Raw genomic sequence first — 15,790 nt, 5'->3', positions numbered from 1 at the left:
AAATCACAAGTAAAAATTATGAAGAAGTTCGTAGTCCTGAAGAACAAACAAAAGGTACCAAGAAACGAAAGAGTGAACTTAGTCAAGCTGACCAAAGTTTTATTGATTTTGTGAAAATGAAGAAAACCAAAATGTGCGGAGAAGATCCTAGAAGAATGTACCTTCTTAGTTTATTACCTGATATTAACGCCATGACCGATAAACAGATGAGAATGTTTAAAAAAAAAGTATCAGATGTGATTGATGACATTTTAAATGAAAATCCGATGCCTCAAAATCAAACACCGACTTCAAACACGTCAATTACGTCTCGTCCTCAGACTGCACTTTCTAATTACTCCGGTTCGTCATTCTATACATACGATTATAATAACTCACACGACAGTTTCAAGCCAATCCACTCTCCTGAAGAAGTTACCTCACAAATATGCAACCAAAACGAACATTTATTTAATAAATGATTTGCTGAACATGGGCTAAAAGAAGATTATTACGAGTATTACCTGTTACATCAAAATACACGGTTCATGGAAATTATTTATTGTACTTAATTTAATTTTATATTTCCATTTCTACATTTTATTATTTGTATGTTAATAAAGTGTTAATAAGTAAATAAAGAATCATTACCTCAATGTTATCGTTAATCTTTCACGCACACATACACAACGACGAAAATGTGTCTTGTTTTTTGATGGCCGGTCCCACTTTTTCTACAAATAAGTTGAAACTTTCTTTCTTCATGCGTTAAAAATATTGAAATTTTACATCGTCTTGCATTAATTCATTAGCGGCAACAAATATTCGTGATTTTTAAGTCCATTTGCATTGAATTATAGAATTATTAGCGAGTTGTCAGTGACAGAATTTTTATTGTTAGAATTAGGCATTTTTTTTATCTATTAAGCTGGAGATTAATTTTGTGAGAAGAGATAACATAGGATGTATGAGAGATTTACATTCATTAAGAAACGATGTCAACGTTTTATTTATGTCAAGGGCATTAGTTTCTGGAGCAGTTGGTATACTATTATTGGTGGGCGTGTTGTGCGTAGCCTGAGCATATGTTTTTGTTAGAGGTGGTAGTTGACTAGGTAAAGTATAATCAGGAAGGTGGCTACCTTGTACATTTATAGGTTTAGATCTAAGGTTATCATGTATAAAATTACTTGTTGGGCTGCGTCTTTTCCGACGTTAAAACTCTTTGTAAATTGAACAGCCTTTGTAGTTGGCTGGATGGTTTTCTGAACAATGTGCACATTTAGGAGGGAGATCACGTGAGTTAGGGCAATCAGAAGACTGGGGCTCATCACCACAGCGGACACATCTGGATTTATAGCCACAATATGCTCTAGTGTGGCCATATTGTTGGCAATTGAAGCATTGGCTAATAGTTTTTGGTTTATACGGTTCTTCTATTTTGATTTTGGTGTGCAATAGCGTTGTAAGTTTGAAGATTTCGTTTGCAATAGTAGTAGGCTCTTGATCTACGAAGAAGAGGGGGAGGAGGTTTTTTGTTACTTTATGGAGAACATTAGTTATTTGTCTTACCTCGAATAGTCGAACAGTTAACTCTTTTCTGATTAAATTTAATGGTGTGATAGATTTAAAATAGTTAGTCTTATAGCTAAGATAACAGCTTATATTGAGATAGTTTTTCATATAAATTAAGGATTATAATACGGTTAAAAATATCTAATGAGTAATGGTGGTATGTTAAGTAAGTTTAGATAAAGCAAATTCGTTATCAATAATTATGGGTTTAGTGCTCTCATTTTTTTTTTTAAAAGTCCTTAAACCAAACAAATTTATAGCCCACATCACGAGTAAAAACTCTAGCTTTGAAGAATAGATTTCTATTAAATTGTGTTAAACTGTCATTCATATAAATCTTATCATCACTCCAATTAATATTTACAGATTTACCTGTTAATTTCAGCTTCTTTACATTGTCCTTCATTGATTTTTTGCTCTGGTATGTTTGTACTTCTGCCATTATTTTCTTGGGTTTATTTTAAATTTTCGAAAAAATACGAAAAGCTTTTAGTATATTTACTTTTATTCCTACAGACTCAGCGATTAATTCCACTGATTTTACGCAGTCTTCATTTTTAACCTTCGGAACACCAACAATTTTAACGAAATTTTCTATTGCTTTTTGTTCTAATACATTCAAACGTTTATCTAGAACTGTAACTTCGTACTTTAATTTATTATTTTGCTCTTTTAATAATTGATTTTCTTCTTTGATGTCTTTAATAACTGTTACAATTTCTTGCAATTTTTTTAAAACCATCAAATTTATCGCTCATAAAATTAACTGATTTTATTAAGCTTTTTAATATCTTCATTAGTAGAAATATTTAGTTCGATATTCTTCATAACTGAAGCATTTTTAGTATTCTGTGTTTTATTGTTAGATTCATGAAATTTGCAGTTATTACAACACCAACTTAGTTTGGCATATTTGATATTTTACGAAAAAACTATTTAAAAAGTTTGTTTAAAATAAGTTACGGCAAACAGGTAAATTAAATCGTATTTATATAAAATTATCTTTAATGAATATTAGATGTTTTTATGCTATAAATATTTTTTGTCTGGGTGATTTTTATAGTTTTATTAAAAGACAACCACTACTTACAACTTTTTATTATGAGAAAAAAATGTTCTCTTTCAAAATATTACATTTTTTATAAGCCAACCATTAATTATTCTTAAAAATGTAGTATTATTTATGATTTAAATTTGTTATGAAATAAATTACAAATTTGATTATTATTATTTTTATTATTATATTATTAAATTAAGATTGTTCAGGGTTTTAAGTGTGACACGGTACGCAACGGTGGCCGATACAAAGTATAGACACTTCATCGACTGGTCTGTGCCTTACTTACCGCGACGTTACGACACTGTCGATTCTCCCCACCCCTTATGATAAAGGCACATGGTGGGATGGGAAAACAAGTCGGTCCGGACGAGCACCGGCTTTTAGCCGTCTCCCTCTATTGCGCGAACCATCTTACAGAAACGGCGACACCGTGTCCTAGTCGTAAGACCACATAAAGCATAATTGTGTATTTTCTTTTATGTCAAAACCTGACATAATGATATTTGACAATTAGCTATTGTAACGTCCTCTCTTTACTGATTCAACCACATACGTACGTTTCTGGTGTAAAGTTATGTTTATATTAACGAAGTCTCGAGGACTCAACCTCGGAGTGTAATATTTATACTAAAGATTAGGGTTACCTTATTTAAGAAAAACATAAGTATAAATATAACGGATTTTATTAATTTTTTTTTTTTTTTTTAAACACAATATATTTACAATCTGTAATCATTGATACAATAAGTAAATTTCATAACATTATTTACAAGACGTGTGGGCGTGATAGAAGGGGGCATCCAAAGACACTACTTCAATAAAAAAAAAATTTGTTTTTGATTTTAATTTGTAAGTTTTTTTTTATTTTTTTATTTTTTTTTTTTTTTGTGCTGATGATTACAAAAGTAAATCACGCGACCAGTTACGTTTAAGGCGTCGAGGAAGATTGTTGGGAATGGTGGCAGAAGAAAGATTAGAAATTAGAGAGTTAGGGTGATTGTGAGTGTGCGCGTGGAAATTCGAATAATATATACGGGCGAGATAAGGAATGGTGCATATTTTTAGGTCATTATGTAAGGAAAGATTACTAACATACCACGGAGCTTTGGTTATTAGCCTAAGGTTAATTGATTGAAATGCTTGAAATATATTGATTGACGTTAGATTTTTTGGCTGAGCCCCAAAGTTGGATGCCATAAGTCATAGCCGGGCGAATAATTTGTTTGTAGATTAGCAATTTATTGGAGAGTGAGATATTGGAACTGAGAAGAGGTCTAAGTTTATGTAATTTTATGTTTAGGGATTTTCTTTTAATTTTTATGTGTCTCGCCCAGGTTAGCCTTTTATCGAGATAAACACCTAGATATTTGACCGAGTTTACCTTAGGAATTATTTTTTCGTTAAGGAATATCGGAGGGCTGTCGTTAGGACGGAGAGTAAAGGTGATATTATGTGATTTATTCTCATTAATCTTAATTCTCCATAATTTGAACCAGTGTTGCAATTTTAGTAAGTGATTTTGGAGATTAATTGTTGCTAAGTTGATGTCAAGATTTGAGGAAATTATACCCGTATCGTCCGCAAAGGTGGCTAAGATAGTGTCGTTAGAGTGAGGAATATCGGCCGTGAATATGTTATAAAGAGTAGGGGCAAGAATGCTGCCTTGGGGTACACCTGCTTTAATTTGATGGACCGTAGAAAATTCGTCATCACATCGCACTGAAAAGGAACGGTGGGCGAGAAAGGATTTGAGGAGTAGATAGAGTGGGGTAGGTAGAAATCGAAGTTTATGTAAGAGGCCGCCATGCCAAACTCGATCGAACGCTTGGGACACGTCTAGAAAAACACCTGAACAGAACTGTTTTTGTTCCAAAGAAGAAGCTATTGTGTCGACTATTCTATGGATTTGGTGAAGAGAAGAATGTTTATTTCTAAAACCAAACTGGGAGTTTGGAAGGATTTTTTTATCGAGGATTATTGGGTAGATTCTCTTAAGAATTATTTTTTCAAGGATTTTTGAAAAAGTGGGCAATAGGCTTATGGGTCTGAAAGAAAAAGTAGCGTCCGGAGGTTTTCCAGACTTGTGAATAAGAATTATAATGGAATGTTTCCAAGAGTCAGAGAAATAGGATAGTCTGAGAATAGAGTTATAAAGATGAGTTAGAAATAATATAGCTTTTTTGGGTAAGTGTTAAATAATTGAGTTGGTTATAAGGTCTTGTCCTGGGGATTTCTTTGTGGGTAGATTTTTAATTATATACTGGATTTCAGAGGGAGTGGTGTGTTTGGTTGGAAAACACAAGGGGAGGGTATTGGATAATGTTGATTCAATGAGATTTACATGATCTAGAATGATGTCTTCAGAGTTAGGCGAAAAACTGTTTTCAAGATCGGAGGCAAATAAGTTAGCTTTGTCGAGATCTGATTTAGCTAGTGAATTATCTGGGTTACGTAATGGGGGTATTTTGTTTTTTTGTTTTGTTATGTTTTTTGTTGCTTTCCAGAGTGCGTTAGTTGAATTGTTAATGGAATTTAAATAGTGTTGGTAATTATCTGTATTGTATTTTCGGAGAACATTTTTTAAAGAACATGCTAGATTGTTGTAGGTTTTTTTGTCATTTTGAAGATGATATCTTTGCCATCTAGAGCGAGCTCGGCGTTTTTCAGCTAGTAGTTGAGCTATATAATTAGGAAGCTGTTTATTCGATTTTTGTGGGGTTGGATTACCTGGGGATGAGTCGAGAGCTGCATTTTTGATGACGGTGGAGAGTGTTTGGACTGCATTGTCAATATCTAAGGTTGTTTTCAGAGGTATGGTAAGCTTAATGTTGTTTTCGATGATTTTTGAAAAAATTTTCCAATTAGTTTGACCAGGCGTAAGAGTTGGGTGGGTTTTTCTGATTATTGAAACATCGTTTAGGGTTAGGATGACTGGAGAGTGATTAGAGGAGAGATCTAGAGAGTTGGTTATGTTGTGTTTGATATGATTTGGGAGAGTTGTGACGAAAAAATCAAGGATGTTCGGATGTCTGTTATTGTGCGAAGGCCAATATGTAGGGTTAGGGGGGAGAGAACTTTTAGTTTTTTGTTTGATATGGAGTTATGTAATATGCGGCCTCTGGTGTTTATTACTCTTGAACCCCAAAGGGAATGTTTGCAGTTAAAATCACCCCCAACAAGAAAGTTGTTTCCAAGAGAATTAAAAAATCGAGTAAAAATATTAGTATTTATTTTTTGATTAGGTGGACAATATATGGATGATATAGTAAGTGGAATATTGTTAAGCACTAATGTAATATTAGTGGCTTGTAGACTAGGAGTTTGGTAGAATGGCATAATCGAGTGTTTGATTATAGATTTAATTAATATTGCAGAACCAGCATGAGCGGTACCATCAGGGTGATCGCAGTGGTAGGTTTCGTAGCCGGGAATTTTGAAGGATGAGTTAGTAGTTAGATGAGATTCGGATATAAGAAGTATATCTATAGAGTTATATAAAATAAAATTTTTAAGTTCGTTTTTTTGGTGGATAAGTCCATTTGAGTTTCAAAGGAGTATTGAGATAGGATGATTAATATTGTTACGTCTATTTGGCATTGTTAGAAGTAATGAGCTTGTCTATGACAGTGGTTAAAAGAGAGATTAGGGGGGTGATCAGGGACTTTAGATCGTCGATAAAGGATGATAGTTTTATGGAGAATTGGTCTGCATTCACCTCACTGGAGGCGTTAGGGTGATTTGCGGTAGCCTTATTTTTTTTGGTAGCCTGAGAATATGACATAGAAGGGAAAGAGTTAGAATTTGAAGTAGTGTTTACATTATTTAAAATATTGTTGTTAGCAGACATGTAATTGTTACGTGTGAGATTGGAGTTATCTTGAGCTGGATGGTTTTTGGTTCTTGCGAGTTGGTTAGCTTGAACAGATTTGTGGACTGGGCAGCCTCTGTAGTTTGCTGGATGGGGACCGTTGCAGAGAGCGCATTTTGCTGGCAGATCTTTAGATTTCTGGCAGATGTTTGAGAGATGAGGTTCGCCGCAACGAACACATTTTGGTGAGTGGTTGCAATAGGATTTCGTGTGACCATAGTTTTGGCAGCGAAGACATTGAACTGGCTGGTGGTTTATACGAGGTTCTTCTATTTTAATTTTTGAGTGACATAGAAGGTCGATTTTGAAAATGTCTTTATTATTGATATTAGGTTCAAGGTCGATGAAGAAAAGTGGGAGAGGAAGTTTGGTGTTACGTTGTAAAACATTGGTTATGTTTCTTGGATTATGACCGAGAGAAATAAGTTCATTTTTTATATCGACTAGTGGAGTTGTATAATGTAGATTTCTAATTACAACTCTGAATGGTTTTTCTTCTTTGAGTTGATACGTATGGTAGTGTGCGTTGTTAGACTGTAGAAATCTAATAATGGTTCTGTACGAATCGACTGTGCTAGTGGTAAGTTTAATGCCATTAATCGAACTTTTACACGAGAATTCATCATTTTTCGTTATTTCTTTGATTTGTGTACAGAAGGATGCAAAGTCGTTAACTGTATGAATAAAGATAGGCGGAGGCGGTTTGGTTTCGATTATATTAGGATCATTGTCCAGATCTAAATCCATGGAGGAGTTTAGGTGGGCCTGGTCGGCGGTTTCGTGTGTCACATTGACGAAAGTGGTGAATAACGATTTTTTGATACATAAGTAGCTTGTTTTTTTTTTGATGATTATTTGAAGATGATTGGGAAGGGGAGAAGAGACGTTTTTAATTGGTAGGAGAGCTGAATCCATCGGAGTCGGGTGTAGTCGGCGTCTTCGGGGTTTTATTTGGCACGCTCTGTATGCGAGCCTTAGATATAATTAAAGGCGGGACAGTATTATTTTTTTTCATAATGAGTTTATTATTGGTATTATCGAATAACTGATAGTGGAGTTGCGTAATAGGTGATTAGCGGGCCGACCGAGCGGGCCGCCGTACACGTCCTATAGCTGTTTGCTGGTTAGTATTAGATAATGAAGTTACCAAAAACTGTGACGGTGTCCAGAACCGATGAGGAGGTGCTGTATGTGGCTCGTTAGATGCACGGTACTTAGACGAAGAAGTACGTTTTTTAAGTGAGGAAATTGAACTATTATTTTTGCACGTATAAGAAGAAAAGAAATAAAGTAACGGAGTACGATGTTTCATTGTCGACTGACTAGGCTTAAATATTTTATTAATTTATGACAGATAATTGTAAGATGTATAATGGATATTGTATGATGAGTATTAGATATATATAAATATGAATAGGGTTACCGATCCGAGTAGATGTTGACATGCCGTGAGTGTGTGGATATTTGATGGTGGCCGTACGGATCGTCGCGGAGTCTTCTTCACTGTCGTATTCCTCTCCGTATCGCACACTCCCGTCAAACACACATTGGTCATAATTGTATATGTTACGGGCAAAGTAGAAAGTCCCGATTTTCAAGGGCAAAGTTGGAATAAGTTAACGTTGCCCGGGCATTGTATACAGTGCCCAATTTGATTTGGGCACAGTTGATTAAATATTGAATATTATATAAAAAATTAAAAATAAAGATATTAAAAATAAATAAAGTTGCACAGATTTAATATTTAGATTATTTATTATTAAATTACAATTATTATTTATTTGCTTTATTTATTACCACATACACCACTATTATGACACTTTGAGTTGCAAAGACGACCAGATCTTTTACATTTACACCGGTTGGTCTTACACAATGTATTGCAAGTACACCTATCGTACGCTTGGCCACCCAAATTGGAAGATTTTCTTGCCACTTCTCTTAATGAAATGTGTACTGGTGGTACATCATCAGCCTGGATTAACACCTCTTTGCATATTGTGAATTGGTTCCGACTGTAGAGTTGATGTATTCTGCCCTCGTTTGTTCCAATTTCATATAAATTATCTTTTACTATAAAAAAATTATTAATATAAAAATTATTTTATAATTAAAATTATTTTAAAATTAATTACCAGAAAGTATAACTCCCAGAATACACCGAAGATCACATATTGCTCGATCCACATCAGGAATTTTTATTTTAACATTTTCTCCTTCTTTTCCTGGAAAAAAACGTTCTTCAGATAAATTCTTCATTTTTTTAGCTTGTACTTTAAGATTTTCAGCAGATTTCGATCGATTTGAAGAAATTGATTCTATTCTCAATTTTATTTGATCGTTTTCATCTTCATCAGAAAAAAGTTCTTTTGCACTGTCCTTATCACTTCCATCACTTTTTTCGTGTTTCTCGTTTATGTTTTCGATATTAATTCCACAGCCTAGAGCTTTTTCTAAATCTTCCTCTGATTTTAAAGTAGAAAGTAATTCGGTTGGAATTTGGGTTGATTTTAGGCCAACTTTAGCACGTATTCCGAACATAGCTTCGTATGGCGAACGTTTTGTACCATGGTGAAAACTCCGATTCTTCATAAATTGAACAAATTTAAGACCTTCGCTCCACTTTCTGGAATTATTATCGGCTAACCATGTTGCGAGAATATTTTGAATATCTTGGTTGGCCCTTTCAACAGACCCTTGACTTTGTGAGTGTCTAGGCTTTCCGTGGACAATCTTAAGTTCTTCCCACATACTACACAACTCAATAACAACTTTATTGGCGAATTCCCTTCCATTATCACTCTGCAAAATTGCCGGGGCTCCAAATGTTGTAAAAATATCAATTAACACGTAGGCTACTTCTTCAGCCCGTTTATGAGTTAACGGTCTAAGAATTACGAACTTCGTAAGGTGATCTTGATAGACCATTATGAACTTGTAATCGTCATCAGGCTGAGTTTGCATGTCTATTAAATCCACTTGACAGCGAGAATTCATTTCTGATGAAAGTATAGGTTTTACAACTAAACCTTTTTTAATTGTACTGCCTTTTTTTTGACAGTGGTCACATAAATTTAAAAATATCATTATAGTCTCCCTTGTTATATTTTTATATTTCAAGTTCAATTCATACTCCATACGGTTTCTACCTCCATGTCCCACAGATGTATGTGTTTCATTCAATAGTTGAAACAATTGTTCGTTGTAAACATAATACTTAATTAAATTACCTTCGGATACTGGAACTACTAACTTTTCAATCCCTGATATATTTACAACATCGTATTTTTTAATTAATTTGTAATCATCTGCAGTCTTTTTTGTGGTTTTAGTTTTCACATAATTCACTTTTAAAATTAATTCATCGTATTTTACTTTATTTAAAAATACAGTATTTGCATTTTTGTTTAATAGTAAATTGTTAAACTTCTCAATAAACTTGTTTTCCGTTTTATGTTAGAAAATAGTACACAAATACTTGAATAATAGTTAAAAACGTTGACCAAAAGAAAAAATAACACTACACGCAACTGCACTACCTACACTACCATGTCAGACTACGCGACGTCGCCGTCGTGACAATAATCATTAGAAAATATCGAATAGGAATTTAACGATTCGATTATGAAATATTATCTATAATACTATGTGATCTCTTTATCGTTTAGATTACGGTTCGGTTCGTACTATCGCAGCTGTCGCGTTGTCGTGTACGAATAAAATATATAATTATAGTTTTGTAGTGATATTATTACGTATAAATGCAATTTGATATAAAAGTGTGCAGCGCACTGTATAATTCACTTTGCCCACTTGAACCTGGGCAGGGTACACTTTGCCGGGCAATTTAGTACAATGCCCGGTCAATGTATGACAAATTTGAGTATTAAAATGATCATTCTTACATTGGCCAAAATGTTCGGGCATTGTGCACAGTGCCCGGGCATTGTTATACAATGCCCGGATTTCCTACTTTGCCCGTAACATATACACCGACGTGTGCCTCAAAACCCTTAGTCAGCAGTTAGCCCCGCTCACCATTCCTCACACTCAGCATATTAGGAGCGCGTGCCCCACTTGAGGAATAATGTACAATGTCGATTGACGACAATCGTTACATGTACCCTTTGTCCATTTAAATCAAGACCCTAGATTTGGAGAGTATAAGCAACAGTTGAAGATATTTGTGTAAATAAGTGCAACTGTAAAATATATCAGAACTCCGACCACCTCCGACTATATTTTATAGTTCAGACTTCTTCTAATTGTATATGTTACAGCAAAAGTGTTGAATTCCGTTATTTTATGATATAACTAGATAGTTCATGAATTACCTACGAATGTTAGTTAAAGTATGAAATAATACATATAAATTGTACTTTAACTAGTTATTTCATAGAATATCTAGTTATTCTATACAATTTCTGTTTGATATCCGTTAAAGTATAAAATACATTAAAATTTTAAATATGTATTAAAATATTTTATTTTACTGAATTAGTTATATTTATATTATTTATTTATTTGTACATGTAAGGCTATTATGACATTTAGAGTTGCACAATACCTTTTTTCTACAAACACATCACTTTGTGTCACATTTTTTGGTACAAGTGCACTTAAAAACACCCTGACCAGTTCCCAATGACTACGCAGTTTTCGCAGATCTTAATGTAACACTTTCATTTGGAACAGCTTCTACAGCTAACAAATTTTCTGAACATACTGTGAACTATGATCGAGAGCATAATTGTTTTAACACTCCTGTAATTATAATGTGTAGGTAGGTAAATACAAAATAACTTGTATTATTTAAATTTATCTTACCATCATTGCATCCCTGTTAATAAAACCCATCGTCAGTTAATTTTAAAACAACTGCAATAATTGAACGAGGATCACCCCTTCCTCTATCAACATCGGGAATTTTGATACACACTGTAGAACCAATATTAGCAACCGCAAATTTAGTATTTGATAAATCTTTCATTCTTTTTGCCTGTTTTTCCAAATTGTCTTTAGCTTTTTCCCTCCTTAAAACATTTAATTATTTTTATAATCACAATATTAAAACTAATTTAGCTTAGCTAAACGATATAATTGACCTACCGTAGCAATATTTAAGTGAACAATATCTTTTTCTGTGTAAACTATTGGACGATCTACTTCAATAACGTCATCCTGTAAATAATTAATTACATTTTTATTTAAACTAAGTCAATTACATTAATACAAATTTTAAGACACGGATAAAATATTTATCATAAATTAATTTTAGGTAGAAGACTTGAAGATAGTTCAGTTTTTGGTACACTACCAAACATCGCTTCATATGGACTACGTTTAATTCCGGAATGTAAAGCTTTGTTTTTCATAAATTATATAAACCGAAGTCCTCCACTCCATTTGTTCGTATTATTGTTTTGCATCCACGTAGTCAGCATATTTTCTATATCCTGGTATTACAATTTCATAACAAAATTGTCGGCCGTTATCCGATTGCAGTACGGAGGGAGCACCAAATAAACAAAAAATTTCCAAAAGCACGTATGCTATCTGTTCAGCTCTTTTACATTTCAAAGGTCGTAAAATACAAAATTTAGTCAGATGGTCCTGATACACCAAAACAAATTTATACTCTGCCGACAGAGATTGAAAATAAATTAAATCAATTTGGCAACGGCTGTTAAAATCATCAAATCCCATTGGTTTTACAACAATACCTTTTTTTTTACTTTTTTTTTTTTTGCTGGCATGGTATACACAAATCTAAGTATTGCTTAACATCAGATTAAGATATTTTTATAACGTTTATTTATTTCATATAACATGCGGTCTCTACCCCCGTGTTCAATAGAAATTTGAATTTCATGTAAATAATCAAATATTTCTTCAATCATAACATATAATTTGACATTTTCATTTTAATTACTTACGGATAGTATTATTTTTTAATGCCATGTTTTTCTAGCTAATAGTCACGAGAAGATTCCTTTTTTATTTTATTTTTTTTCATGTCTATCGTCAAACTTGCATATTTTTCTTTCATTAAAACTGCACTATTTGGTTTTAATGAACGATTTTTAACACTTATATTAAACTTTTCTTTCATTAAATCTAATTCATTTGAATTCATCGTGAACAAAATAATTAATACTTAAAATAATAGTATAGAGACAGACGAACAAACAGCGAACACGTGTAAACATAAAACTATTACTAAACTTTAAACCTGTATAGATAATACATGTACCAAATATTAACAATGAAAATCTTTTAATAACATGATAAACGATAATCTTATATTTACACGATAAACGTACATTGCGGTTACCGATAAAAAGGACGTCAATCTTATCTGATTTAATATGTTATATAAAATTGTTGAAAATGTTGGAACTATATTTATTCATCATGATATTCTGGTATTTATAATTTGACACATTAACAAAGTGATGCTAGAGAATGTATAAAATAACTAGTTAAAGCATAAATTATATATATTACCTACAAGCTTTAGTTATTTTATAAATTACGTAGTTATTTCATAAACTAACTGATTCAACACTTTAACTGTAACATATATACACCACAAATCAAGGCAAGGGTAGTGACTTTATGTTTTTTTTTTTTTTAAATTTTTTTGAAAAATGTCATGACCAAGGTACCGACACCCATGACTGTCCTTACTTACTCCTTTTATTTGCCCTTAACACTGTTTTTATATTTACAAATGATATTTACGTATTAGATACTGAACGAAGTGAGGAATGTATTGATTTTACAATGATATGTTTTTTATTTATTTATTTTATTTTTGTTTGTGTCTGTCATCACGTTTTGGAGTACTAAAAATATTGCTTTGATTTTTGACTTCAGCCTCTTCTTGAAAGTAAAATAACCGTGGTCTAAAAGGCCGTAAAAAAAAAAAAATAGTAATAATAAAGCATAAGTCACTTATTCATAAATACATAATATTTTATCATACCTAATTATATAAATATAATAATTAAAAAAGTCGTAATATTTTGTTAATTTATTTAAGTATCCGTAATATTTAAAATGGTGCTATTTATTTTAATGTAAGTGTTTGTCTGGGACATTTTCAACCAAAATTTTTAAAAATATAAATACCTTTAGGTTACTTGTAGGTTATTAGGGTGTGATTTGTAAAACTGTTGATTTAAGTGCGAATGAAATGATTCACAATTGTTTGTAGTTTGGCATAAAGTTTCTGTCATATTATGTTCATATTTTTGGAGAAAATTTTGAATTTTCAAGTATAAAATAATAAATAATTAATATATTGTGAATATTGATGATTATCTGGCAAATATCTGACATTAAGTCAAATCTAAAACAATCTGATACATCTTCTGGATTTAAATATTAATTAATACATATATATAAATATTTTATAATAATTTTACAATAGCAGGTAAATTGGCGGAAACGGGAATCGAACCTTTTAAAGTGGTGGAAACGGGTAATTACCGGATTTCAGGGCTGATTATAATGTACTGTGTTATAAGCAGCTACTAGCTACTTACAAATTGACAAAGATTTCGGGGTTATAATAATAAATGCATAACTTGTATTCATTCAAATAAGTGTTCAACCTTTGCCATACTACGTAGGCATTTGGTATTTTAAGAAATATTTTCCGACACTCGGGTTTAGTTAACGCCGCCACTAATATTTCTCGTATTTTTGATGTGCTAATTATCTTTTATACAAGTTTGCTATTATACTGCAGATAAAAAAGGTAAGAAAATCCACGGTATTAAAAATAATAATAATAACACAATAAATACAAATTATACAAAATATACAAAATATACCGATATGGTGATGTATCAAACTTTTGTATTTATTGTGTTGTTATTAAAATCATTTTTAATATCGTGGTTTTTCTTACTTTTTTTTATCTGCAGTATAAAAGTAAAATTGTATATAAGATAATTAGCACATCGAAAATACGAGAAATATAAGTGGAGAGAGTCAACTAAACCAGTATCTATTTTTCGTCTAGCTTCATACATACTTTTCCTGAATAATCTAACGTTTGAATGATTTAGATGCTCTGAGTAGTTATGTATTTCTTGTCGTATATGCTTATTTGGCTTCACATCAGTAGTTGCTTTGCGCTTTAAAAGTGATATCACTGTTTGTTCAGTACCACGTTCATAATAATTACAACAAATACAATAAGCTTACAAAGATATTTTCGATTAGAAATCTAAATCGAAATTGAACGTTTAAAACACTTAGTTTCACCACAGAACAATATAGAAGCGACACTCAAACAGATGATCAGTTTACTGTATCCCTATGGTATGAAGTATTAGACTCTAAAAGTTAAAACTGTATCCGTAATCTGATTAGAAGTTGGTAATGTGTATCCCTATTTGGAATCTAGGACATTTGACACCCGACGGTTTTGCCGATATCGGACTTTTTGCACCCGATATTTTTAGAACACGGACAATTGACAACGAGCAATCGATTACAATGACGATAATCGTGAGTAGGTAAGTACCTATAGGCATTAGGCAATAGTTATTAGTTACTAGTTAGTGTCTGTTGTAGTGTAGTGTGTACTCAGTTTTCTTAATAGTAATTATTATCATAATATTCATTAAATATGGACTCAGAATGTTCCGATGTAATTGAAATAATTAAAACTAAAGTGATAATTAATGATTATATTTATGTGTTCCAAAAAGAAGTTGGTGATGGGCTCAGATATACTTGTGTTCAACGAAAGAAACATTATTGTAAAGGTAATGTAACGATAACTTCGTCCAAAAGCAAAATTTTAAAATTTCAAAAACATTCTCATAATCCTGATTCTGCTGAAGCTGAAGTATGTCGTGCCTTAAATGCGATGAAAGAAAATATTATAAACAATTTTGATATTCCTTCTAAAGTGTACGCAAAAGAAGTTACCAAATTAACAGACGTAGCTGCTTGTTTGATGCCAAATGAAAATAATGTAAAAAGAAATTTAAGGAGAATCCGTAACAATTCATATCCTACAATTTCTTCCAAAGAATTCGTATTAGAGGGTAAGTGGACGATGACAGCAGAACCTAATCAGCAAAAGTTTTTATTTTATGATAATCGATCAATTAATAGTCGTATAATTATATTTGCTTCTCAAGACTGCCTAGAAATATTATCACAAAGTGATCACGTGTTCATGGACGGAACATTTTCGTCATGCCCTAAAGGATTTTATCAACTTTATGTACTACACGTAATTTATAAAATGAAACCTTTATCTGTCGTTTATGCGTTATTACCAA

General features: G+C 32.3%; 2 protein-coding genes and 1 pseudogene across 2 annotated transcripts; all 3 read right to left on the bottom strand.

Annotated features, from left to right (window-relative positions):
- Positions 1-1,783: 1,783 nt before the first annotated feature.
- On the bottom strand, positions 1,784-2,296 carry LOC113560080. Its single transcript, XM_026965858.1, has 2 exons — positions 2,057-2,296; positions 1,784-2,002 (listed from the first exon to the last, which is right to left on the bottom strand). The coding sequence occupies exons 1-2, from the start codon at positions 2,294-2,296 to the stop codon at positions 1,784-1,786; spliced, it is 459 nt and encodes a 152-aa protein (XP_026821659.1).
- A 5,972-nt stretch (positions 2,297-8,268) lies between these two features.
- LOC113560079 (SCAN domain-containing protein 3-like) lies at positions 8,269-9,515 on the bottom strand. Its single transcript, XM_028188643.1, has 2 exons — positions 8,618-9,515; positions 8,269-8,555 (listed from the first exon to the last, which is right to left on the bottom strand). Exons 1-2 carry the CDS (start codon positions 9,477-9,479, stop codon positions 8,269-8,271), a joined length of 1,149 nt encoding a protein of 382 aa, XP_028044444.1. The 5' UTR covers positions 9,480-9,515.
- Positions 9,516-10,998: 1,483 nt separating this feature from the next.
- Positions 10,999-11,472, bottom strand: LOC113560078 (annotated as a pseudogene).
- Positions 11,473-15,790: the final 4,318 nt, after the last annotated feature.

Source organism: Rhopalosiphum maidis, chromosome 3 (assembly GCF_003676215.2).
Source record: "Rhopalosiphum maidis isolate BTI-1 chromosome 3, ASM367621v3, whole genome shotgun sequence".
In the NCBI taxonomy this organism is placed as follows: Eukaryota; Metazoa; Arthropoda; class Insecta; order Hemiptera; family Aphididae; genus Rhopalosiphum; species Rhopalosiphum maidis.
The sequence above is the reverse complement of the archived record's forward strand: the minus strand, read 5'-3'. Positions and strand labels throughout refer to the sequence as shown.